At 54.6% G+C, this 25,214-nt stretch overlaps 3 protein-coding genes across 6 annotated transcripts; all 3 read left to right on the top strand.

The window, feature by feature from the left end:
- The first annotated feature begins 617 nt into the window (after positions 1–617).
- On the top strand, positions 618–8,353 carry Notum (notum, palmitoleoyl-protein carboxylesterase). 3 transcript variants are annotated; one of them, XM_051159230.1, is made up of 13 exons: positions 618–731; positions 1,003–1,238; positions 2,032–2,402; positions 3,524–3,576; positions 3,657–3,752; positions 3,938–3,998; positions 4,247–4,305; positions 4,575–4,677; positions 5,738–5,929; positions 6,069–6,169; positions 7,025–7,172; positions 7,756–7,803; positions 8,004–8,353. In XM_051159230.1, the coding sequence occupies exons 3-13, from the start codon at positions 2,059–2,061 to the stop codon at positions 8,308–8,310; spliced, it is 1,512 nt and encodes a 503-aa protein (XP_051015187.1). In that variant the 5' UTR covers positions 618–731; positions 1,003–1,238; positions 2,032–2,058; the 3' UTR covers positions 8,311–8,353. The 3 variants fall into 3 exon arrangements, with proteins under 3 accessions (XP_051015187.1, XP_051015186.1, XP_051015188.1); XM_051159229.1 differs by lacking the exon at positions 618–731 and having other exon boundaries at positions 823–1,238; XM_051159231.1 differs by lacking the exons at positions 618–731; positions 1,003–1,238 and having other exon boundaries at positions 1,815–2,402.
- Positions 8,354–17,361: 9,008 nt separating this feature from the next.
- Positions 17,362–18,701, top strand: Myadml2 (myeloid associated differentiation marker like 2). Its single transcript, XM_051159227.1, has one exon. It carries the CDS (start codon positions 17,416–17,418, stop codon positions 18,337–18,339), a length of 924 nt encoding a protein of 307 aa, XP_051015184.1. The 5' UTR covers positions 17,362–17,415; the 3' UTR covers positions 18,340–18,701.
- A 2,626-nt stretch (positions 18,702–21,327) lies between these two features.
- Positions 21,328–24,953, top strand: Pycr1 (pyrroline-5-carboxylate reductase 1). 2 transcript variants are annotated; one of them, XM_051159226.1, is made up of 8 exons: positions 21,328–21,356; positions 21,679–21,807; positions 22,006–22,076; positions 22,658–22,837; positions 23,055–23,276; positions 23,396–23,488; positions 23,645–23,808; positions 24,797–24,953. In XM_051159226.1, the coding sequence occupies exons 2-8, from the start codon at positions 21,741–21,743 to the stop codon at positions 24,951–24,953; spliced, it is 954 nt and encodes a 317-aa protein (XP_051015183.1). In that variant the 5' UTR covers positions 21,328–21,356; positions 21,679–21,740. The 2 variants fall into 2 exon arrangements, with proteins under 2 accessions (XP_051015183.1, XP_051015182.1); XM_051159225.1 differs by lacking the exons at positions 21,328–21,356; positions 21,679–21,807; positions 22,006–22,076 and having other exon boundaries at positions 22,456–22,837; positions 23,058–23,276.
- Positions 24,954–25,214: the final 261 nt, after the last annotated feature.

Genomic DNA, 25,214 nt, shown 5'->3' with positions numbered 1-25,214 from the left:
ACACACCGCACCTCTGCCCCAGGTGCCTGTGAGGTAACCGGTGTGCTCTCTCTTCCTCCAGTGGAGCCAGCACATCTGACCTTCCAGCAGCCCCATCTTGGCTTCTGCAGTTTAACCCTTTGCTCTGGCTTGTCGCTGTGTCCCGGGGAGAGTTGGCCCTTTGCATGTGAAGGTATCCTGGGAACTTGCTTCCTGCCTGTCTGGCTCTCGTCACTCAGCTGGAGAATAGCAGTAGTGCCCCCCCAACCCGTGGTATCCTTCCTGACACATCCCTAGGATTCCTGCCTAGGAGGTGCAGCAGGTACCCACTGGGTGAAGCAGGCTCCTCCTGCCGTGAATTCTAATGTGTGCTTTGGGGGGGGGGCCTTGTCCTGAGGCAGGTGTGCTTCCTGTTTCTAGAACAGACGGCAGGCAGAGGAGAAAGAAGAAGCAAGTGGCTGGCTTGTGGTGCACTTAGGATATTTTGTTTCGTGCAGCTAGTTTGACCACTACTACCACGGTCACCCGTCTTGATCCCCTCCCCCACTCTGTCCCCAGTTTTAACTATTTATTCATTTATTTAACTTTAGAGGTTCACTGTGTAGCCGTGGCTGGCCTAAAACTTGCAGCAATCTCCTTGTCTGTGCCTTCTGCGCATGCCACAGCTGGTTCCCAGATTTGCTTTCTGACAGGAATTTCATTCTCGCTGGTCACCTGAGCCTTGGGATATGTAGAGGAGGTGGTGACATTAGGTGAGATGACTTGGTAGATGCAAGGAGGTCTCTGAGCCGACCACTTCTCCGATCCTCAGCCCTCTTCTCCAGTGGCGCCTGGCCCAGGGAGAGGTTCTTGGTGCTCTTCCTCACGGGGTACAGCAGCAAGGGACGTGACACCAGGGCCTAACAACCCTGTTAAGCAGCAGTGCCGCCTCTGACCGACATGCCTCCTGACATCTGCGGGCTCCGGCACCAGATAGGGAGAGTCTCCAGAGGGTTGAGGTCACACACCCGATCCCTCCTGCAGGTCGACCCCGAAAACCGGGCCTTGGGCCCCACCTGTCCGCTCCTCGCAAAGGCCCCCCTGCGCCGCTACTACCGGCCCCTCGGCGCGGAGCCCTGTGTCCGCCGCCGCTTTGATCCCGGGGGCCCCGCCGGATAAAAGTCTCGGGCGGCTGTACGCCAGCGCCAGAGAGGGAGTGCAGCGCAGTCGGGCACACCAGCGGGAGGATAGCACAGCTCCAGCAACTACGAGGACCCACGGTGAGCGCAGGGCTCCGGGCGGCGCGAGGCGTAGGAAGGGCCCCCCCCCCCGAGTGCGAGTCTCCCACGAATGCACTGGGCTTGGGCGCGGGAGGGAGGGGCCCGGCGACCCCAGAGGAACGCTTGCACCCTGCACCCTCGCCCGTCGGGCCCGGCAGCCGCGCACCGGGCAGGGCGCCCACGATGCGGAAAGGCCTCTTCCTCCCGGGGCCCCCGGGCAGCTCCTAGGGCGGGGGCAGCGGCGCCGGGCTGGCCGAGGAGAACCGGGCTGCCTCGGGCTAGCCCGGCCGCGCTGCCCCCCACGGAGCCGGGCCCGGAGCGCCTCCGGCGGCCGCAACGGGTTAGTCCAGGCCCCTCCGTCAGGCTTGTGGTTTGGGAAGAAAAGGCTAAGCCTCCGCCAAGAAGAGAGCGAGCGCAGCCCCCTTCCCTCCCCCCCCGCCCCCGCCGCGCCCGGGTGGCGGCGGCACTTCTAACGCGCGGGCACCCGGCTGCCGCGGCCCCCGCAAACTACGCCCAGCTCGGCCCCCGTCGCTCATTGGCGCGGGCCGGAGCCAGCGCACCCAGAGTCTGCGTTGCCCTCGGCCGGCTACGCGCGGAGCCCGAGCTGCGGAGGCTGGCGGCGCCCGACTCTAGAGCCTCGACGCCGAGAGTCCGCCCCGCCGCCCAGGGCAGGGACAAGGCGCGGGAGCCCCGGGGCCGAGGAGCAGCAGTGGCCCGCGCGCCCCCTGGCCCGGCGCCCCAAGCGTACTCCCCACTCCACCCCCGACGCCTCACGGCCGTCCGCTCTCCGCAGGTGGCCACAGGCCGGAGTGACAGTGCCATGGGCGGAGAGGTGCGCGTGCTGCTGCTGCTGGGCCTGCTGCACTGGGTAGGGGGCAGCGAAGGCAGGAAGACCTGGCGGCGCCGCGGCCAGCAGCCTCCCCAGCCGCCGCCCCCGCCGCCGCCCCCGCAGCGGGCTGAGGTGGCGCCGGGCGCCGGGCAGCCGGTGGAGAGCTTCCCGCTGGACTTCACGGCAGTGGAGGGCAACATGGACAGCTTTATGGCGCAAGTCAAGAGCCTGGCGCAGTCCCTGTATCCCTGCTCTGCGCAGCAGCTCAACGAGGACCTGCGCCTTCACCTCCTGCTGAACACGTCGGTGACCTGCAATGACGGCAGCCCCGCCGGGTAAGGCCGGCGCTGAGCAGGACCCCGGGAGCTGCCCCCTCCCCCCGCTCCCCACGACCGGTGCTCCGCGCCTGGCTCGCGGTCGTCCCGTGGCTGGTGGCGCTCGCATCCTCTTGCCCTTCCGCGCGCTAGCAAACGCGGATACCGCACTGGACCCTTCCTATTTGCAGTGGCAGATCTTGTCCCCAGAGGCAAGGGTTCCAGTCGGGCGTCCGGCGCTGCTGGCCCACGAGAGGACCTGGCTCGGTGCCTCTCAAAGCGGGGGAGGGGGCAGCTCTTGAAGCTCTGGTCCGAGGCCAAATCGGGTGCTGACCCCTTGGCCACCAGACACCCGCCTTTGAAAGCTCAGGCCAGAAAGAGACTGCAGTCCCAGAGTGGCCCTATCTCCAGTAGTGAGAAGCAACACTGAGGGGACAGGAGGTTCCTGTCTCAGGGGTTCCCCCACCCCCCACCTCACCCCGGCTGTGCATACCAGATTGGCTCGGGAATCCGAGCGGCCGGAGCAAGGAGAGGGCACAAGAGGCACGGAAGGCTCCAGGTGCAGCATTCACACAGGCACTCAACTTTGAAGTAGATAGAGGACACAGGTGAAGCTGGGAGATCCGAAGGGACTGTGGGTGCCCACGCGCTCAGTGTTGACCTAGATAGGAAAGGCTGTGACACCGTCTTTGTGGCTCCCGCATCTCCTCGCTGCGCTCCTTAAGGCGCCACAACCAGGCCCCCAGCCCTGACATTTCTCATTATTCAAGTGCCGCCGCGTGCTCAGAAGCGCTCCTCCTGCTCCGCGCCAGGGTTAACGCGGGTCCCGTGCGGCGCGGGCTGTGGGAATTTTCCTCGGGCCACATGCCTTTCCTCTCCCCCCCCCCCCCGCCCCCACCCCCCACACTGTGGCCACCTCAGGGGTATCAGCCGGGTTTCACCAGCCTGTGCGTTCCGTTTGCGATTGGCCGCGGGCGCCCCCGTGCGGCTGTGGTGAGCTCCAGGCGACAGGTGGAATGACCCTTTTCGGCGGCACTGAAGTGGGAAAGAGCTGAGCGTTGGGGTTTTGTGGGGGAGGGCAGAGAACGACGGGGGCTCAGGTATCCCCAGCTGACAGCCTGCCCTGTGCGCCTTCCCCGCAGCTACTATTTGAAGGAGTCCAAGGGCAGTCGGCGGTGGTTACTCTTTCTGGAAGGTAGGTTCCCTGGGTTGAGGTGTGGGACAGGAGGGCGTCTTCTGGACTCGTGGAACCGAGCCTGGTGCCTGTGCCTGCAGGCGGCTGGTATTGCTTCAACCGGGAGAACTGTGATTCCAGATACAGCACCATGCGGCGCCTCATGAGCTCCAAAGACTGGCCACACACACGCACAGGTCAGCAGCGAGCGAGCGAGCGATGGGCTTGGTCTGGGGAGGGCAGTGGTGGAATGGTCAGACACTCCACTCACCCGGGCCCCGAGCTCCTAAGACTGTGGAAAGCTCACCCCCCCCTTTTGGTGTGGTGATTTCTAGGATAACCAAGTCCATTCAACCCCATGTCCCCTTCCGCTGTTTCCCAGGTACTGGGATTCTGTCCTCTCAGCCGGAGGAGAACCCTCACTGGTGGAATGCCAACATGGTGTAAGAGCGCATGGGTTCCCCGCGGTGGGGGGTTCTTCCTGCGAGAGTCCTGTCCTGGAGTGTGGGGGTTCATCCTTGGGGGTCGCCTTCCTTTGCGGGGTCCCGTTTTAGGAGGCATCCTTTCTAGCGTCCGTTCCTGGGAGGATGATTCTTTGGGGGGGCGGTCCTTCCTGAGGGGGGCCCCCCCCTCACGGAAGCTTTGGGCAGCAGAGGCCCAGGGCGGTGAGCTCATCTGAACCCTGTTACAGGTTCATCCCGTATTGCTCCAGTGACGTCTGGAGTGGGGCTTCACCCAAGTCTGAGAAGAGTGAGTTTCTGGCTTCCCAGTCTCTTAAGACAGGGTAGGGTGGTGAGGCGTCTGGGGAAACAGACTTTCTCAACCTGTCTGTAGCACGCTTTAGGCTTCCCGCTTGTGGGTGGCTCACCTGGCCTCTGAGGGACCCCCTAGCAGGACCCTCTGCCCTTGACCCTCCCTCCGCAGTCTCCCCATGCCTGCCCAGACCCATCCTCCTGTGCCCTTGAGTGGAAGACCTTGCTCTGTGTCCGGCCTCACCTAACACGCCCCTTTGCCTGCAGATGAATATGCCTTCATGGGCTCCCTCATCATCCGGGAGGTTGTGCGGGAGCTCCTGGGCAGAGGGCTGAGTGGGGCGAAGGTGCTGTTGTTGGCTGGGAGCAGGTAAGCGGGGAGGACCTCGTCTGGGGAGTGAGGCGCTATGGAGCGCGGGTGGAGCGGAGCGTGCTGGTGGACCGCTGTCACAGTGGCAGCTCTGGGACGCGGGTGGACCGGAGCGTCGGTGGAGCGGAGCGCAGGTGGACCGCTGTCACAGTGGCAGCTCTGGGACGCGGGTGGAGCGTGCGGGTGGAGCGTGCGGGTGGACCGGAGCGTCGGTGGAGCGGAGCGCAGGTGGACCCTGTCACAGTGACAGCTCTGGGACGCGGGTGGAGCGGAGCGCGGGTGGACTGGAGAGCGTGCAGGTGGAGCGGAGCTCGGGTGGACCGCAGCGCGAGTGGGGAAAGCTGGCAGGTTTCTTCCAGAGACACTGCAGTTGCCTGCAGACCTGGGGTCTGTCCTCCACAGTGCCCTCCTGGCTGCAGCCTTCTCTCAGGCAGGAGCAGGAAGGTCGGCCTCATCTGTGGCACCTCAGAGGTCTGGCCTCAGTGTGCTACAGTTGGAAACTGTTCAGAGAATACTTCCGGACCCCCAAGGTTGTTGGGCTGCAGTGACCTAGGTAGCAGCTTAGTGGCCAGGACCCAGTGTCTGGGTAGGCTGGGGTAGCGCCTACTGGTCAGCAACTGGGCCCTGACACCGGAGGGTTTTTTTTTTTTTTTTAAATAGAGACAACATTCTTTTTTATTTATTTATGTGAATGTTCTATCTGCCTATACACCTGCACACCAGAGGAGGTATGGGTGGCTGTGAGCCACCATGTGGTTGCCGGGAATTGAACTCAGGACCTTTGGAAGAGCAGACAGTGCTCTTAACCTCTGAGCCATCTCTCCAGCCCAACACTGGAGTTTATGTTCTTCAGATAAGGAAACTGATTCAGGAGAAAACTGGGAAAGGAGAGGTCTTGGCTGTGGGCCAGTGCTTAGGACTCTGCCAGCCCTCTGCCTCCAGACCCATGGGCCTGCAGTCAGGGTGCATCCTCAGGACCAGGGCTGGGGCTAAGCCAGCTCTGGCTGGACAGCAAGCACCCCCCTCCAGCCACTTGGCCTCATGTCTGGCCTTCCCTCAGCGCTGGGGGCACCGGGGTGCTGTTGAACGTGGACCGCGTGGCTGAGCTGTTGGAGGAGTTGGGCTACGCTTCCATTCAGGTGCGGGGCCTGGCTGACTCGGGCTGGTTCCTGGACAACAAGCAGTATCGACGATCAGACTGCATTGACACTATCAACTGTGCACCCACGGAGGCCATCCGCCGCGGCATCAGGTGCCCGGGGGGGGGGGGGTGAGGAAGGGGGCAGCCACATGCCAAAATCCTGCCTTGTGCAAAGGGCCTGGGGTGAGGTGGCATCTTACTGAGAAGGAGTGCCCCAGTGGCGCAGCCTAACCTGTGACTGTGGCTGCAGGTACTGGAACGGCATGGTCCCAGAGCGCTGTCAGCGGCAGTTCAAGGAAGGCGAGGAATGGAATTGTTTCTTTGGCTACAAAATATACCCAACTCTGCGCTGTGAGTGGCCGGTTCAGATGTGCGTTTGGGAAGTGGTGGGATATCCTGAATTGTGCACCAGTCCTGAAATTAAAGGCATTGGACCAGGGCCGGGCGTGGTGGCGCACGCCTTTAATCCCAGCACTCGGGAGGCAGAGGCAGGCGGATCTCTGTGAGCTCGAGGCCAGCCTGGTCTATAGAGCTAGTTCCAGAACAGCCAGGGATACCAAACCAAACCAGACCAAACCAAACCAAAAAACTTTTGCTCTTAAGCAAGCTGGCACTGTTTGCAATGGCATCAGAGCCAAATTCATAAGCTTCCTCCTCTCTGTATTTTGGGGCCACCAAACAGTTTTCCCAGCCCCACTTTCCAAAGAATAGTGAGGTCCCATGCCAGGGGACAGCATGGCCAAATCTAAGCCAGAGAGATGCTGAGAGCAGCCACGGGGAAAGTGGGTTTTCAAGAGTCCGTTAAGGAAGAACAAGCCTTACAGAAGAAATGTGTCTGAGGTGTAGCTCAGCGAGGCATGTTTGGGGCTTGGAGTTCTTCTTCAGAGCCAAGGAAGGAAGAAAAGAGAGCCAGGCGTGGTGGTGCACACCTTTCATCCCAGCACTCGGGAGGCAGAGGCAGGTGGGTCTCTGAGTTTGAGACCAGCCTGGTCTACAAAGCGAGCCCAGGACAGCCAGGGCTGTTACACAGAGAGACCCTGTCTCGAAAAACAGAAGAGAAAGAAAGAAAGAAAGAAAGAAAGAAAGAAAGAAAGAAGGCAGGCAGGCACAGGAGCGTGGGCTGAGGGGAGCCCAGCTGGTTGTGAGCCTGCCAGGACCCGAAACCCAGTGAGCAGCAGGTCAAGCTGAGCCACATCCTCCTCCCAGGTCCAGTGTTCGTGGTCCAGTGGCTTTTTGACGAGGCCCAGCTGACCGTGGGTAATGTGCATCTCACTGGGCAGCCGGTGCAGGAGGGCCAGTGGCTCTACATCCAGAACCTGGGCGGAGAACTGCGAGGCACACTCAAGGATGTGCAGTGAGTGTGTGCAGGGGACCTGAGGGAGGGGGGCAGGGAGGCTCACGCTATTTGACTTTTAAAATATAGGTCTTTAAGCCAGGCACGGTGGCACCTAGGAGACAGAGGAAGGTAGATTCCTGCGAGTTCAAGGCCAGCCTGGTCACGTAGTGAGAGCCTGACTAGATAAGTAAATAAAATAGAGGGCTCAGGCTGGGGTCACAGGTCACCAGGCACAGACAGTGTTTGCCTAGCACGCATGTACAAAGTCCCGGCCTTAGTCCCCAGCACCACACGCACCGGGCACAGCGATGCCTGCTGGTGACATCAGCATTGCCATCCTTCTGAGCATCAGCTCAAGGCAGCCTGGGCTACATGAGACCCAGGCTAAGAAAGATTTAAAAGTTGCAAAAGATTCACACGTTCCAGCCTCCTGCTTCTGCCTAGCCGACTCTGGCTGGCTGAGGTATACGTGAAACAGGTTTTAGAGGCCCAAAGGGCAAGGGGCAGCCTGGAGCATGCAGGCACGGGAGCCAAGGCAGATGAGGGTTGGTCATCTGGAAGCGGTAAGGCCGTGGGACTCAGGCTGACTGTCTCCTCCCAGGGCCAGCTTTGCCCCCGCCTGCCTCTCACACGAGATCATCATCAGGAGGTCAGTGGCCCCCGCAGGTTCCAGGTCCCCCCCCCCAGCCAATAGATATCTTTCCAAGAGCCCCCTCTGGGTCTGTGTGAAGTGTTTCTTTCTGGGGCCCCCAAAGTCGCCACCACACCGGCGTGTGCCCGCATCGGAAACGTAGCCCCGAACAGTGACAGCGAGGGCCTTGGTGACCCCTGCCTGGGTTCTTTCTACAGCTACTGGACAGACGTCCAGGTGAAGGGGACCTCACTGCCCCGGGCACTGCACTGCTGGGACCGAAGCTTCCACGACAGCCATAAGGCCAGCAAGACTCCCATGAAGGGCTGCCCTTTCCACCTGGTGGACAGCTGCCCTTGGCCCCACTGCAACCCCTCGTGCCCCACCATCCGGGACCAGTTCACAGGGCAGGAGATGAACGTGCCTCAGTTCCTCATGCACATGGGCTTTGACGTGCAGACGGTGGCCCAGCAGCAGGGCATGGAGCCCAGCAAGCTGCTCGGGATGCTGGGTGGTGGAAACTAGATGGCTGCCTGGAGGAGGTGGTCCCGTGGGGCCAGTTCACCTGCTGTCTCCGGGTAACCCACCTCCGCTTCCAGGCTCTTCTGCCACTCCCAGGACCCACCTGGGTGTGGACGCCTGACCGCCTGGACTCTCCTCCTACTGCCTTCAGGGGGCCTGGCCAGAGGAGTGGTCCTCCTCCCCACCCGACGACATCTGTTTCCCTAGCCCCCAGCCCGGCCTGGGGAGGCGGCCTGGCCCGAGGAGTGGTCCTCCTCCTCCCCACCCACCCCCCAGCCCAGCCTGGGGAGGGGGCCAGAGGTGAAATAAGCACTGGATGCCCGAGGCCATCAGCTCAGACAGTCCCTCCTAGTCCCCGACTGATCATGTTCTTTTATATTATTTTATAAAGTGACTTTTTTTTATTATTACTTTAAATTTTTAAAAATGGGAATTAAGAAATATATGATGGATAATATTGTTTTGTAACATATTTTTTTCTTAATAATTAAAAAAAAAAAGACAACAAAAGCTCTCCCCAAGGCTTGTTTATGTGAAGAGCCATTCTGCTCATTGCGTGTGTTCCTAGGACAGCACGGGACCAGAAGAGGGACCAGAGGGACCCCGACCCCCGGTGTCTTCTCGGATGCTCGGTAGCTCCCTACTTCAATTGTTTAGCCCCTTCCTAAGGAGGCCCCACTCATTCATTCAGCAGATACCTGGTTTCCATTGTTGGTGATTATCTTTTTTCTTTTCTCTCTCTCTCTCTCTCTCTTTTTTTTTTTTTTTTTTTTAAGACAGCATCTCTCTATTATGTAGCTCTCGCTGTCCTGGAGCTCAGAGACTAGCCTGCCTCTGCCTCTCAAGTGTTGGGATTAAAGGCATATTGACACCATAGCAAGCAAATTTTCTCTTTAAAGTTATTTTATTTTACGTGTATGAGTGTTTTGTTTGTCTGTTGTTCTATTTTTACCAGTAAAGACCCAGGAGCCAGATGCTGTGGTGAAAAACCTGCTAGCTCAGAGAGGCAGAGAAAGCACCCACCTGACCTTCCTACTCACTCACATCCTGATGGAAAAGGCCCCAAAAGGCTCACTAGCTCAGCTGACAGCCCAGGAAGAAAAGGCCAGAAAACCCAAGGCCAGAGGCTTGCTAGCTCAAGGCCCAAAAAGCCAAAGGCCAAGGAGCTGAGGCGCTCAAGAGCCGGACAGCTAAGAGCCAGAGAGCTAAAAGCTAAAAGCTAAAGAGCTCAAGTTAAAATCTCAGTCCCTACAGAGCTGAGGCTCCTTCTGCCTCAGGCTGTCTTACAAACCCAGCAACTCAAAGTCCCGCCTACTCTTTAATCCCTGTCAGCTGGTTTCTTTCTCCACTTCTTGACCTAGGGTTAACTTTATTAAATCCCGTGTACAGAAAGCTCTTGGATTAAAGGTGTGTGTAAGGCTGGCTGAACCACACCTTAATCACCTGTTTACAATAAACAGAAAATTCTTGGATTAAAGGTGTGTTAGGGCTCAGCCATAAGAAACAGGGATTCACAGTTCAATATTAGGGATCACAATGGGATCAAAGACAGTTTTGTTTTGTTTTTTTCTGGGACAGGGTTTCTCTGTGTAGCCTTGGCTGTCCTGGACTCACTTTGTAGACCAGGCTGACCTCGAACTCACAGCGACCTGTCTGCCTCTGCCTCCTGAGTGCTGGGGTTAAAGGCGTGCGCCACCACGCCCAGCTGAAAGCGATCCTCTTACTTCCACATGAGACATACACACATACATTCTCTCTAAATAAAATGTAATAAAAAGGGACTGGAGAGACGGCTCAGAGGTTAAGAGCACTGGCTGCTCTTCCAAAGGTCCTGAGTTCAATTCCCAGCAACCACATGGTGGCTCATAACCATCTGTAATGAGATCTGGTGCCCTCTTCTGGCCTGCTGGCACACATGTTGGAAGACTATTGTATAAATATTAAATAAATAAAATTTTTACATGTAATAAAAATATTTTGGCCCATACCTTTAATCCTAGCTTTTGGGCAGATCTCTCTGAGTTTGAGGCCAGCCTGGTCTACAAACTGAGTCCAGCACAGCCAAGGCTACACAGAGAGACCCTGTCTTGAAAACCAAACCAAACCAAACCAAAAAACCCACCAAACAACAACAAAAGTCAAGCGAAACATGGTGGCACACGCCTTTAGCCCCAGCAGTAGGGAGGCAGAGGCAGGCAGGTCTAGGTAAATCTGAGGGCGGTCTGGTCTGCAACGTGAGTCCAAAACAAAACAAAAAAGTCCCCAGGAAGTGTCTAGTGTGATCTCACGTAGATGCTCGCAGCTGGGAGCACTTGCTGCCCTTCCAGAGGCCAGTGCTGAGCTCCCTGCTCCCACAAGGCTATTCGAGACCGTCTGTTACTCTAGTTCCAACTCTGATGTCCTCTTCCGGCCCCCGAGGGCTGCTGTGTGCGCATGAACGGTGATGGCTGTTCATGGTTGTCAACTTGACCACATCTGAAATGAACTAAAACTCAAGTGGCTAGGTACACCTGTGAGAGATTCTTTTTTTTTTTTTTTTTTTTTTTTTTCCTCTTCGTTTGTTTGGTTTTTTGAGACAGGGCTTCTCTGTGTAGCCCTGGCTATCCTGGAATTCACTCTGTAGACCAGGCTGGCTCTGCCTCAGGGACTAAAGGGATTAAAGTACTGGGATTAAAGCTGTGGACTACAGAGCCAGGTTGTAGTGTCAGATGCAGCTCATGCCTTTAATCCCAGCACTCAGGAGGCAGAGGCAGGCCGGAGCTCTGTGAGTTGGAGGCCAGCCTGGTCTACAGAGAGAGTTCCAGAAAAAACAAAAACAAAAAACAAAACGGCATGAGCCACCGCCGTCCAAGTATGGGATTTTTTTTTTCTTTTTTAATTCATTTGAAGCAGGAAGATGCACTTTTTTACAAAAGATTCATTTATTTTTGTATTTTATGTCTGTGAGTGCTCTGCTTTCATGAACACCAGAAGACAACATCAGATCCCATTACGGATGGTTAGAAACCACATGTGGTTTCTGGGAATTGAACTCGGGACCTCTGGAAGAGCGGCTGGTGCTCTTAACTGCTGAGCCATCTCTCCAGCGGAAGATTCACTTTTAATACAGATCTTCTGTTTTGTTTTTAGGGTTTGTTTTTTGTTTCTCTGTGTAGCTGAGGCTGTCCTCAAACTCTGAGACCTACCCGCTGCTGCCTCCCAAGTGCTAGAGTTAAAGGTGTGTGCAGCCACCACTGGGCTTAATCCAAACCTTTAATCTGGGCCACACCTTCCGGTTGCGACCTACATAAAGGACATGGAAGAGCGAAGTTTTCTCTCTTTGCCTGTTTTACCCTCACCCATTGGCTAGTAGGCTTGGAGATCATCTACCTGTTCAGGATTCTGGTGTATACTGATGGCCAGCCTAGACATCAGTTCTCAGATTTTCACTGGTAGGCCGCCACTGCTGGGCTAGCTGGATCCCAGCCTGCAAGGTGCTGTGATAAATTCCATACATCTAATCTTATAAATAAGCAGGCCTGAAGACCTAGTCAGACACTGCGTCTCAGCAACACATCATGTGTTTAGAGATCTCGTGACCTTAGATCTGGCGAGCAGTATGTATGTCTCCTTCCGTAGAGAACACTGCCTATGAGATGTGTCCATGGTGCTAAGAACCCTGGGAAGACTGTCGGGTAGTAAGTGGTCACGTAATAAGGTACCCCATCTCGCTGGGCGGTGGTGGTGCACAGTTTTTATCCCAGCACTCAGGAGGTAGAGGCAGGCAGATCGCTGTGAGTTCGAGGCCAGCCTGGTCTACAAAGCCAAGTCCAGGACAGCCAAGGCTACACAGAGAAACCCTGTCTCAAAAAACAAAAACAAAAGATACCTCTTCCATCTGTGTGATATTCCCTCCTCAGTCTTCCTGCTACAAGCTTTGAGTTTGGAATCAAGTCCTACAACACACACTGAAGGACACTCTGTCAAACCCTTGGCTTGGATTCCTGAAACCAGTGTCACTGTGACAGGGCCCCAGTCCTTAGCACAAATGACTCCATGATGGAAGCGCCATTCAGGCAGAAAAACACAGCACGTAGACAGCACCACCTGCCAAAACTAAAACAAAGGCCTCATCCGTCAACGCGCATCATTTCAGGAAAGTCTCTGAATGTTCTAACCTTGCTTTTTGCTTTTTGGCTTCTGGAGTTCTGCTTCTGGCTAACTGTTGTTAACGGAAATATGTCAACCCAGACCATGTTTTTCTGTGCTTAGCTCACCCTGAGAAAGGCTCAGGGCTACACTGAGACCCCGAACACTCAGTGTAGTCACTAGCCAACTAGTAAAGACTTTCTTTCTTTCCTTTTGGTTTTTCAAGAAAGGGTTTCTCTGTGTGTAGCCTTGGCTGTCCTGGACTCACTTTGTAGACCAGGCTGGCCTCAAACTCACAGCGATCTGCCTGCCTCTGCCTCCAGAGTGCAGGGATTAAAGGCATGAGCCACCACCGCATGGCTGAGTAAAGACTTTCTATCAGCTTAACTTCTATCTGAGCAGTCTTCTCTGGTGGACACCACACAACAGTCACAAAGTACAAGACAAGGGAGTGGCCCACTCCAGGGTAAAACACTGTCATGTGCGATATCTAAATCCTGATCCGAACTGGGCATGTTTTAATAGCTACACAGTGAGCCAGGCAGTGGTGGCAAACACCTTTAATCCCCCTCCCCAAAGCTACACAAGTGACCTTGGGAATAAGTGGGGACCTTGAGCACCAACGTGCTTCCAGTGTGCACCACGTGCGTGCGTGCCTGGTGCTGGCGTTGCAATTATCTGTGTGGCCTAGGAAACCAATAACTGATACAAGGAGACTATAGTGTATTTTAAAGCTGCAAGCACTATGGTGGGCAGGCTCTAATCTGCTAGTAAACTAAAATAAACTGATCCTGTGGCCTCATAACCTACATATGGCCCCAACGCCTGCCAATCTGATCCTCCTCGGGAGACTTCTCTCCCCAACCGTCAACTGTCTCCCTCCCAGCTCTTCCAACCTCCCTCGGAAGCCCCGCCTTCCACTGTCTGTCCTTCTGCCCAGATGATTGGCTAAACAGTGCTTTATTGACAACTGCAACATCCACTCAAGGCATTCCTCCACAATTCCCCCTTTTAGTCTAATAAAAAGCCCCCTTACCTATACATTTATATTATTACACCAATACACAATAAACTATGTACAGCAAGAAGAACCATGGGACAATCAGAAATTATATCAATGTTACACTCATAGTGTTTTGCTGTCTTTAATCTCATCAGAGACTTGAGAAGGAATAAAATTAATTACCTGAGAAGATAGGAAGTGCAGGTTAGCAGCTTCCAAAATGAAAAATATGATAGAGGCGGTTTGCTGCCTGAACAGTCACTCAAAACTCTCTAACACGTTGGAGCATCGTCTTCTGCCTTCTGGTCCAGTATATCTGACAGACATATTTGTGAAGCAGGGACTGTTGAGGCCTTGCCTACTCTGACTTGGCAGAGTTTGGCCGTCAACTCCACTTGCATCCAAACTTGCCCATTTCAGGCAGAATTCTGTCTGTGACAGAAAATAAGGACATTTTTGCCCAGTGGCTGGTTTGCCACATCTGAAGCCATCTCCATAAGGAGGTTCCCTGATGCTCATCATCCTCTTTGAGGCAGGCTGGGTGTTGCCAGGAGTCAACCTGTCTCATTGTCAAAGAATCCTCAGAACAATAAAAATATCTTTAAATGCCATATTCTGTAGGACTCTGAGGTTTTTGAAAACCTTATCTAAATATTTCACCTTATCTGTCTATTGAATCATGCCTATCTATTAAACCTAGTATGTATATTCTTGTGATAAAAATAGAGAGTAATTGACATGAACATGAGTTGATCAACTAAAAAATTAGCTTGTATTAATAATTATCCTAAACAGCCTACAATAATATTTTTAAAATATTGGAAATAAATCCTGTATCATAATTGAGTTTTATGGGTACAATACCTCATATTAGGGTAGAAATATATATATTTATATAAAATGTGTGTAAAGAATAATCTTAAATTTGAATTCTATACCACTCTATCAAAACTAAAAATAACCAGGGGCTGGAGAGATGGCTCAGAGGTTAAGAGCACTGTCTGCTCTTCCAGAGGTCCTGAGTTCAATTCCCAGCAACCACATGGTGGCTCACAACCATCTGTAATGTGATCTAGTGCCCTCTTCTGGCCTGCAGGTGTACACAAATAGAGCATCATATACAATAAATAAATAAAATCTAAAAAGAAAAACTTGTGAATAACAATTATGGCCTGACGTTGAAGAGTAGATTCAATAATCCAGTTTTTGTCCTGTCATTCCTATATATTTCTATATTCCCCCTTCTTTCTTTTAAACCCCTACCTCCATACCTAAGAAAGAAAAGGAAAAGAGAGAAATCCCTGAGTCCAATCTCATTTTTCTCTCTGAATAAGACCAATAATAACATAACCAAGTTCCAATGAAAATAAAAATCCATAGCCCAAGAAAACAACCAAAACCTTTCCCAACCCTCCCTTAAGGGAAATGGGACATTTTTCTCTTCTTAAGGGTTCCTCTGTCTGATTTGGTATGGATAACACCTATGCAGGGGCCCAAATTAAATTTGGAAAATGGTTAAACAAGCTAGAGATAACATTTGTGGTCCAGTCTCTAAATGTTGAGAAATTCTAGGCTTAATAAAAGTCCTGTGTGGGACATTCTGAAATGCTGAACCAACTGTGATCAGATGCTTTTTTGGAAGCTGTCCTGGGAGCTGTTCTGTTCTGATGAGGAGCGGCAACCGAAGCACTCGTGGCTGGACCATGAAGGACACATGATGTCAGCATCTCAGCATGCTGGAGGATGAATCCTGTCAGGTCTGATCCAACGTCAGTGTCTGGTTCTTTTGTTCTGAAAAAATAATTTCTCACAAGCATTATACGGTCCTAAAACTACAAATGCATGAGGTGTGCAGGTGGTGTTGGGTTTCCTAGGACTGGAGTTACAGACAGTTGTGAGCAACCATGTGGGTGCTGGGAATCAAATCCTGGTCTTCTGTGAGAGCAGGCGGTGTTCCTAACTGTTAGGTAGCTCTGTAACTCCCTGTCCAGGAATTCTCAGTGGGTTCCCTAGGGGGATGAGAGCCGTGTGCTAGGAGATGCCTGTGGACATATCAGCAGAATTAATTAATTGTGAGAGCAAACCACAAAGGATTCACAATTCGCTGACCGCTGGGCTCAGTGGGAAAGCACTTGTCTGGTGTCACCAAGGCCCAGTGTTCTGCCTACAGCTACAACAACAAACAGAGTCTTGATCCTCTGTGAAAGGCGCTTGTTGTACTATTTTGACACTTCTGTAGAGCTGGGCTTTTCCACTTATAAGTTGAAGAGTGTGACGATCTCTCGGCAGATAGTGAACACGACCGGTCTGCAGAAGAAGACTGCAGATTTCCCTTCTTTCCTTTATTGACTGGACTTGAACAGGCATCGATTCTGTAGCTGTTTAAAAAAAAATGTTTTACAAAGGAAAAAAATTAGAAAGAGGGAGCTCAGCTGGGTGTGGTGGCACACGCCTTTAATCCCAGCACTCGGGAGGCAGAGGCAGGCGGATCACTGAGTTTGAGGCCAGCCTGGTCTATGAGTGAGTTCAGGATATCCAAGGCTACACAGAGAAACCTTGCCTTGAAAAACCAAGGGGAAAAAAAATAGAAAGAAAGAAAAAAAGAAAGAAAAAAAAAAAGAAAGAAAGAAAGAAAGGAAAGGAAAAAGCACTGTTGCTTTTGCAGAGACCCTCTTGCTTCTGTCCCAGCACCCCTGTGGCTTACGACCTTCCCGAACTCCAGTCCCAGCGGCCCCATGACTTCTCCCATCCATGGGCACTGTTCATGCACACGGTACACACACTTACATACATTAAATAACTAATATTAGAAGTCTAGGAGCTGGAGAGATAGCTCAGTGGGTAAGGGCATTTACTGTTCATGCTGAGGTTCAGGACCCTCATGGTGGCTCACAGCCATCCACAGGCCACAGGCTCACAAAAGGTGCACACACACACACACACACACACACACACACACGCAAAACACTCATTCACATTAAATAAAATAAAAATAAATAAGTCTGCTTTAATTTTTTTCTAATTAAAAAAAAAAAAGTTCGTGGTCGTCCTCAACTGTTTAGTGAGTTTGAGGTTAGCCAGAGCTGCATAAGAGACTGTCTCCAAAACGTGGTGGCCCACGCCTTTAATCACAGCACTCAGGAGGCAGAGGCAGGTGGATCGCTGTGAGTTCAAGGCCAGCCTGGTCTACAAAGCGAGTCCAGGACAGCCAAGGCTACACAGAGAGACCCTGTCTCAAAACAAAACAAAACAAAACCAAAAACAAAAAAGAAAGAAAGAAAAAGAAAACCAAACACGCAAAGGTAGAGTTATGCTATTTTTTCTCCTTTGGAGCCCCCTCCTACTCTCAAGAATTCTTCCTCCTTTTTCTTCTTAATAAACCTACTTTTGTTCTACTAAAAGAATGGAACGAAGTGAGAAGATTTGAGCCAGGCCAGGTGACACAGGCCTATAAAACAACAGTAAAGAACCCCTCATGTGCCTTCCGGTACCCTTCCCGAGCGTACTAAACCCAGAGGTTGCCTCAAGCCTTAGCTGTGATCCCCGGAGGGGAAGCCCCTACCCTCCGCTCTCATCCAGCCCCTCCCCCATACTATACTGACCCGACTGACAGACGCAGGTGCTTCAGAGGCGGGAGGTGGGCGTCCGGCATCGGCAGGCTCACTAGCCGTCCTGACAAGGGCTCTTTGTGGGATGCAGGGGTCAGATGTCGCTCTAGAAGGGGAACCAGCGTGCAGGGTGCTATTCCGGGGCTCTGATCGGGCTGTTTATTTATAGCACTGGGGAGCGGGGGGGAGGGTTCCCAACCCAGACAGCGGAGAGGCAGCCGTGCTGCAATGTCACTGTTAACACTGCCACTGCAGACAGCCGGCACCTGCCACTGCTGCAGCGGATAGAGGCCTCTCAGCCGGGGAGACGGAGACGGGGAGACGGAAGGGCAGCTGGGCCCTGTGTGAGGCTGGGAGGCAGAAAGCCCGATGGGTAGCACCATGGAGCCCCCGGGGGGTGCGTACCTGCACTTAGGCGCTGTGACGTCCCCGGTGGGTACAGCCCGAGTGCTGCAGCTGGCGTTCGGCTGTACCACGTTCAGTTTGGTTGCTCACCGAGGGGGTTTTGGGGGTGTCCAGGGCACTTTCTGCATGGCTGCTTGGGGCTTCTGTTTTGCCTTCTCAGTCCTGGTGGTAGCCTGTGAGTTCACGAGGCTCCACAGCTGCCTGCGCCTTTCCTGGGGCAACCTCACAGCAGCCTTCGCCATGCTGGCGACACTGCTGTGTGCCACGGCCGCCGTCATCTACCCTCTGTATTTCACCCGGCTGGAGTGCCCACCTGAGCCTGCCGGATGTACGGCCAGAAACTTCCGCCTGGCAGCCAGCATCTTCGCCGGACTCCTCTTCCTGGCCTATGCTACCGAAGTGGCCCTGACTCGGGCACGGCCAGGTCAGGTGGCCAGCTACATGGCGACGGTGTCCGGCCTCCTCAAGATCGTCCAGGCCTTCGTGGCCTGCATCATCTTCGGGGCACTTGTCCATGAGAGTCGCTATGGGCGCTACATGGCCACACAGTGGTGTGTGGCTGTCTACAGCCTGTGCTTCATGGCCACAGTGGCTGTGGTGGCCTTAAGTGTGATAGGACACACGGAGGGCCTAGGGTGCCCGTTTGACCGCCTGGTGGTAGTGTATACCTTCTTGGCTGTACTCCTGTACCTCAGTGCTGCAGTCATCTGGCCGGTCTTCTGTTTTGACCCCAAGTATGGAGAGCCAGCGCGGCCTTCTGACTGCCTCCGAGGCAGCTGCCCCTGGGACAGCCAGCTGGTGGTAGCCATCTTCACCTACGTCAACCTGCTGCTCTATGTGGCCGACCTCGCCTACTCCCAGAGGATCCGCTTCGTGCCCACCTTGTAGCCCGGCCAGTGAAGGCCCGTCCACCTCCTCGCTTTGGCTGAGAGCACCTACAGCTGACCAAGGTGAACAGAGACACAGAGAAACAAAAGGAAGGTTGGGGGTTTGTGCAGTTCGACTCTTGGACATCTGAGTGAAGGGGAGACAGAGGAAGGGCAGAGGGGCAGGAGGCCCCACACAGGGGAGAGGGAGGGCAACTGATGGGCTCTCATTCTTCCTCTCCCTGCGTCTCAGCTTCCTGGCCATCCTTGGGCTCGGTGCTAGTTGCTGTACCAAATGGGCACTTTTTTGGAGCATATGCTGGTGTGGTTCATTTTTCAGATGGGAGCAGGAAAGCTAAGTGAACTTCAAGAGGCAGGGCAGGATCAGTGTCTTGTGACAACATTTAGCTGGGGTAACGCAAGTTAGAAATCGGGCAATTTCCTGAGGTTGAAATGGGTGAAAAACAAGCCAAGAGCACCAGGGCCAGGCCATTGGAAGGAATGTTGGAGCAGGAACCTCCTCCTTGCCTGAAGGAGAAGTGTCTAGAATCTTGGAAGGAGTCTCTTTTGGGATGGTTGCAGTTGCTTGTAAAGAAAGCCGGCAGCCAGGATGGGCCTCGCCTGTGTCTAAGCTCATCCCAATGGCCACAGCTATTTGAAACAGAGAAAAGACTGAGCCCTGGTTCCCAGGTCAGCACTGGAGTCACCGTGAGAAGTGGGTGGTCTCACGACAGTGAAGGGGCTTCTGCCCAGATGCCCAGTGTGGACTGTGACGCAGAAGCATCCGGTAAGACAGGCGTTCCCGAACACCAGGACTTGTTAGCGTCGTTGTCTCCACTCTCAAGCCAACGTCCACAGGAGAGCCCAGACTGGACTATGCCTGGGAAGCGCTTCAGCCCATCAGCTGAGTGTCCCTCAGGTCCTCCAGCAGAAAATAAAAGGTGGATGTTTCTTTTCAACTGGCCTGCTGCCCTTTCTGGCTCACTTGAGTCATCTCTGCTCAAAGGCACCACTGAAGCTGCCTCCTCATGGTATGCTTGGGAGAAGCCCCAAACCAGGTCATAGCGAGGAAGGATTTGTCCTTTGGGGTCCTGGGATACAGGCAAGGCTGGGCCTCGTCTGGGCCTTCTGACCAAGGGACAGGTTAGGGTGGCTCAGAAGGCCAATGCTGGCTTATGCTCTGGCACCCAAAGGCCCATACTGAGGTTATCAAGTCCCAGGTCACAGGGTACTCTCTGGGCAGTGGGACTGAGAACATACAGATGGTGGGTCCTGAACCTGCCACTGTGGTACCGTGTGGCCCGTGCTGGCCAGCTGGAGAGGGCACGCTGGGTGAGCCAACACACTAAGTCTTCTACTTGGAAGGGGAGGTGTAGTTAGCTGCTGCGTCTGCAAGTGCCCTGAACAATGAAACTATGGAGCATCAGAGGGGACATCAGGAAGCAAGGAGCAAGGAGACATGTCAGCCACGTTCATCCTGTGTAGACAGCGGGCCTATCGGCTCTTTTTTAATTAATCAATTAATTAATTAATTTTTTGGTTTTTTGAGACAGGGTCTCTCTGTGTTTGCCTTGGCTGTCCTGGACTCACTTTGTAGACCAGGCTGGCCTAGAACTCACAGCGATCCGTCTGCCTCTGCCTCCCAAGTGCTGGGATTAAAGGCGTGCGCCACCACTCCCAGCCCCTTTTTTAATTTATATGTAGTATACATGCATGGTGTACATGTTACGGGGACAGCACAGTGCACACGTGGAGGTCAGAACACAGCTTTGTGGAGGTTCTGTTTCTTCTTCCCTACATGGGTTTGGGAGTTGAGTTGCTAGGCTTTCGAAGCAAGCTCTTTCCCCCACCAAGCCATGGCCACTGGCCCCTTTGGGGTATTTTGTTCTGCTTTGTTTTGGGGGTTTTTTGGCTTTTCTTTTCTCTCTCTCTCTCTCTCGAGACAGGGCTTCTCTGTGTAGCCTTGGCTGTCCTGGACCTGCTTTATAGACCAGGCTGGCCTCGAACTCACAATGATCCACCTGCCTCTGCCTCCTGAGTGCTGGGATCAAAGGCGTGCGGCACCACCGCTCAGCTTTTGAGTTTCACTGTTTTGTTTGCACGTATGTGTGGGCACCTTGCATGGCTGGTGACTGAGGAGTTCAGAGGAAGTGTCCAATCCTCTAGAAAAGCATTCTGGGTTGTGTTAGCTGCCATATGGATGCTGGGGACAGAATCCAGGTCCTGTGCACTCTTCAGCACTGAGCCATCTCTCTAACCCTGAGCATCTGAAATAGGGAGCTGAGTTTAGGAAACTGAACTTTTCGGCTTTGTGTGTAGGTTTGAGCTGTCAACTTGGCACAGGTTTCCCAGCCCTTTTCTTAGAGGTTGAGTATCAAACTGGCCATCCAGAAGTCACCACAGATGGGCCAGTCTCCTAGAACAAGTGGTGGTCATTATGGCCAAGGAGAACCTTGTAGGCTGAAAACTTCCTAACAAGCAGAACAGGAAAACAATAAGCAAGCCGCCGCTGATGGGAATCAGGGGCTGGGGGTGGGGGTGGGGGGTCCTAGAATCCCGTGTACTTTGACAGAGTGTAGGGGAGCCCAGACTGCTCTGCCGCAAGTGGGCCCTGAGCACCTCTGGAGGTTGCGGATGCCCAGGGCACAGTATCCCTAAAAACCCGTGGTTGGAGATCTAGGGTACTGTAGAATGGAGGAGGTCCGGGATGAAGCGGGCCTGTAGTTGCAGAAGGTGCCTAGTTTTCAAAAGAACCATTGCCACGAGACAGCAGAGGAAGGAATTCGCGGCTGTTGGGGTATTGATGTGTTTTCACAACTACCGCCCACTTCAGGGAGGGAGCAGGGGAGGCGCGGCAGCCCTGGCCTTGTAGGACGCAGCGCACCAGGTCCAGCTGCAGCTCTGGATTGGTTAGCTCTTGGAGGCCGCGCAGCGCATTGGCTGAGGTAGAGCTGGGGCGGGGCTGGTGGACCCGGTGCCGCGTGGCGGGTGCGGCGGGCCTGGCCTCTGCGCGTGTAGTCGCACCCGGGCATTTCCGCTGTAGGTAGCAGGACTCCTAGAATGAAGGCTTAGCCGGGGTGGGGGCTCTGGGACCTAAGCTGGAGGCGCACCTAGAGCCTTGGACGGTGAGAGAACTCTCGGTTCCGATTTCTCCCCTACAAGCAGTCTCCTGCGCTTGTGGCTCCCTGGGCCTTTCAACTGCTGGCCAGGCATTCTGGTTCTGGGCGGTGGGCGGTGGTATGGGTCAACTTCCCAGTTCAGCCACCCGAGGAGCAACATAGAAATTAAACGGTCTGGGATAGAGGTGGGGGAGCGCCTGGCTGCCAGGAGCGCCAGACCTGGTACTAACCATCAGACTCAGTTCCCAGCTGCCCTGCAGAGCCGGTGCCAGCTGTGAAGGCTGTGGGTGCGGGACGTCCAGACATGAGCGTGGGCTTCATCGGGGCAGGGCAGCTGGCCTTTGCCCTAGCCAAGGGCTTCACAGCCGCAGGTAGATTCCTCTGGAGCCAGGGAGGGTGCCAAGGTGTAGTGTCTGGGTTAGTGGCCTCAGTCCTTTGGGAAATGGCACCTGCTGTGTGTTTGGGGTTGTTGCCCTAAAGCGGGTGATGGGCGTTTCTGCTGTCTCCTTCCTAGCAGTGTGGGGCAGAGGCTAGGACTAGCTCTGAGGGAAGAACTCTTTCCCCTACAGGTATTCTGGCTGCTCATAAGATAATGGCTAGCTCCCCAGACATGGACCAAGCCACGGTCTCTGCCCTCCGGGTAGGTGCCACGCGGAAGCAGCGAGAAAGCCCGAACCTCTGTAGAATTAGGGTCTAGGGTTAGGTGTGCAGCGCAGCTGACGGTGAGGGCCAGCGTGGGGTGTGAGAGAAGCAAACCTGCCCCAGGAACTTCTAGGTTCACTTTCCTGCCCTGTCGTGAATACAGCTGGTAGGAGAGGGTGCGAGGCTGGTATGGCGTTACCTAGATGGGGGTTCAAGGGGCCCTCCTGAAGGCCAGGCAGTGTGGAGATCAGGCAGTTGGCGAAAGATGGTGGTGGGTACGGTTTCTGTCTGCTATGGCTCAGCCAGGGTTTCAGGCCAAGGATGGAAGGGGGACAGGCCCCCAGCCTGAGACCACCACCCACATCTGAAGGCAGGCAGTGGCAGGGAATGCAGCCATTGGCCCCGAGGTAGGATGGGCCGGGCTAAGGTGTGCCTTTCCTACTTCAGAGGTGACACGTTCCAGAGTACAGTGCGTTTACCATTTCACCCAGCAGCCTTTGGGCTTCTCTACTCACAGGGCTCTCAGCTCTGTGGGCAGATGGTCCCTGGGGCAAGCTGAGTCTCCTTGCACTCCTGCAGAAGATGGGGGTGAACCTGACACCCCACAACAGGGAGACCGTGCGCCACAGCGATGTGCTCTTCCTGGCTGTGAAACCACACATCATCCCTTTCATCCTGGATGAGATTGGCACCAACATCGAGGACAGGCACATTGTGGTGTCCTGTGCGGCGGGGGTCACCATCAGCTCCATTGAGAAGGTGGGTACCGTGTCGTGGGCCAGACCAACAGGGATGCAGAGGGGGGTGGAACTCTGCTCGGGGTGCCCGGCTTCTTCACCTGACCACGGCGTGTAGCAGCCCAGTGAGAACTCAGAAGGTCCTCAGCCGGGGAAGCAGGAGGTCCATACTCACGTCCATGCCTGGGATGAAGACAAATGGCCAACGCCGGAAACGGTAGAGCTGCTTTGTCTTCCAGAAGCTGACAGCGTTCCAGCCGGCTCCCAAAGTCATCCGCTGTATGACCAACACCCCAGTCGTGGTGCAGGAGGGTGTTACCGTGTACGCCACAGGCACGCATGCGCAGTCGGAGGATGGCAGGCTTGTGGAACAGCTCATGGGTAGTGTGGGCTTCTGCACAGAGGTGGAGGAGGATCTGATCGACGCCGTTACAGGACTCAGTGGCAGCGGCCCTGCCTACGTGAGCATTGGAGCGGTGGGTGGCGGTCAGGGCTGTGGGTACCTCCGGCTCTGCTGTACCCTGCTCTGGGTCCCAGAGAAGAGGCTGGGGCAGTGGCTAAGAATGTGTTCCCCCCACAGGCTTTCACTGCCCTCGATGCGCTGGCTGACGGCGGCGTGAAAATGGGGCTTCCGAGGCGCCTGGCAGTCCGCCTTGGGGCCCAGGCCCTCCTGGTCAGTGTCTTGAGATACTTGTGGGAGCTGTTCCTTCCTAAACCCAAATTGGCATCCTGGGGTCACATGGGCAGAAGTCAACAGGTGCTTCGGTGGCTGTACTCCGGAGAGGCAGGTAGGTGCCCTACACGCGTCAATTCCTCTTTCTTGTCACAGGGAGCAGCCAAGATGCTACTAGACTCGGAAGAGCATCCATGCCAGCTCAAGGACAACGTCTGCTCTCCTGGCGGGGCCACCATCCATGCCCTGCACGTGCTGGAGAGCGGGGGCTTTCGCTCGCTGCTTATCAATGCCGTGGAGGCCTCCTGCACCCGCACACGGTAGGTTTTGCTTTAAAGGCCTCAGTGGAGTCATTCACCCAGCGTCTGTCACCATTGCGCCCTGCCTCAGCCCTGGTCAGTATTTTGGAAGCTTCAAGGTTTCTGGGTCACAATACGCTCTCTTTCATCGCAGTGTGAGAAGGGGTGTCTACACATCTGTTGACCTCTAGTCCTGCAATGCCACCTCCCCTCACTTTCACTATGGGGGGTGGGGGGGGAGACCGGGCCCAGCGTCTTAGTCAGGGTTAGGGTTAGGGTTAGGTCTTAGTCACGTCCTTCCCCAAGGTAAGCAAGTTAGCTAAGACGGCAGCCTATCAGCAGCAAGACTGCCCGGTGACAGCTGAAAGAAACATGCCCAGGGACCCTGAGTCGGTGTAAAACAGAGCCAAGGCTGGCAATCACTGCCCCAGGCTCAGGTCTACAGGGTAACCCACCAGCCTTTCCTGCCAGCGTCCGCCTTCTAGTGGCAATTCCTAGAGAAGTCTTGAGTGCAGGTCTGCCAGGCTTAGACACAGGGCCTATCACAATCCATAAAGGAGACAGAAGCAGAATCCTGCCACAAACTGGGCAGTTAAGAGTCCAGGGCTGGTCGGGTGTGGTGGCGCACACCTGTAATCCCAGCACTTGGGAGGCAGAGGCAGGTAGATCACTGTGAGTTTGAGGCCAGCCTGGTCTACAAAGTGAGTCCAGCCCAGCCAAGGCTACACAGAGAGACCCTGTCTAGAAAAACAACAACAACAACAAAAAGTTCAGGGCTGGGAGTGCTAAGCCCTCTTGACGGTTGATATTGTTGCCAGGGTGACCCTGAGTAGTGTGAGAACTGGCCATGCAGCTGTATATGCACGGGGAGGGTGTGACAGAGGGGACTGCAGTTATAAAAGGCCCAGAAATGGGGTGCCGGCATAGCCACTGCCCACCAAAGCTGCTGCTGGAACTGTGGTCCTGGGAGGAGGAGAAGCTCAGAGCCTGTGTCTCATTGCTTTTCTAGGGAGCTGCAGACTATGGCTGATCAGGAAACCGTTTCCCCCGCTGCCATTAAAAAAACTGTACTGGACAAGGTGAGGCTGGACTCGTCTGCCGGGACCTCTCTGTCTTCTTCTGGCCCACAACTGCCCTGCAGCCTGGTCCCAGCAGGCAAAGAATGATCTGTCTGGCCACCTCCCTCCTGCCTCCTCCCTTTCTCCCTTCCTCTTTTTTAAAGCAGGGTCTTGCTATGTAGTCCAGGTTATCTTTGAACTCCTGACCCTCCACTCTAGTTTTCCAAGTGTTAGGACTGTGGTGTCAACAGGCCAGGCTTGGTGTCACCAGGACAAGACTTGAACTTAAGGGCTCTCATGTCAACCACCTCAAGTGCTCAGCACCCGGCTGACTCGGTTCTTCACTTCTTGCCTTGCTTTAAGCTTCTG

The sequence above is a fragment of the Acomys russatus genome, chromosome 16 (genome assembly GCF_903995435.1).
Source record: "Acomys russatus chromosome 16, mAcoRus1.1, whole genome shotgun sequence".
NCBI classification, from domain to species: Eukaryota; Metazoa; Chordata; class Mammalia; order Rodentia; family Muridae; genus Acomys; species Acomys russatus.
Note: the sequence above shows the minus strand (reverse complement) of the source record. Positions and strands in the feature narration are given on the sequence as shown.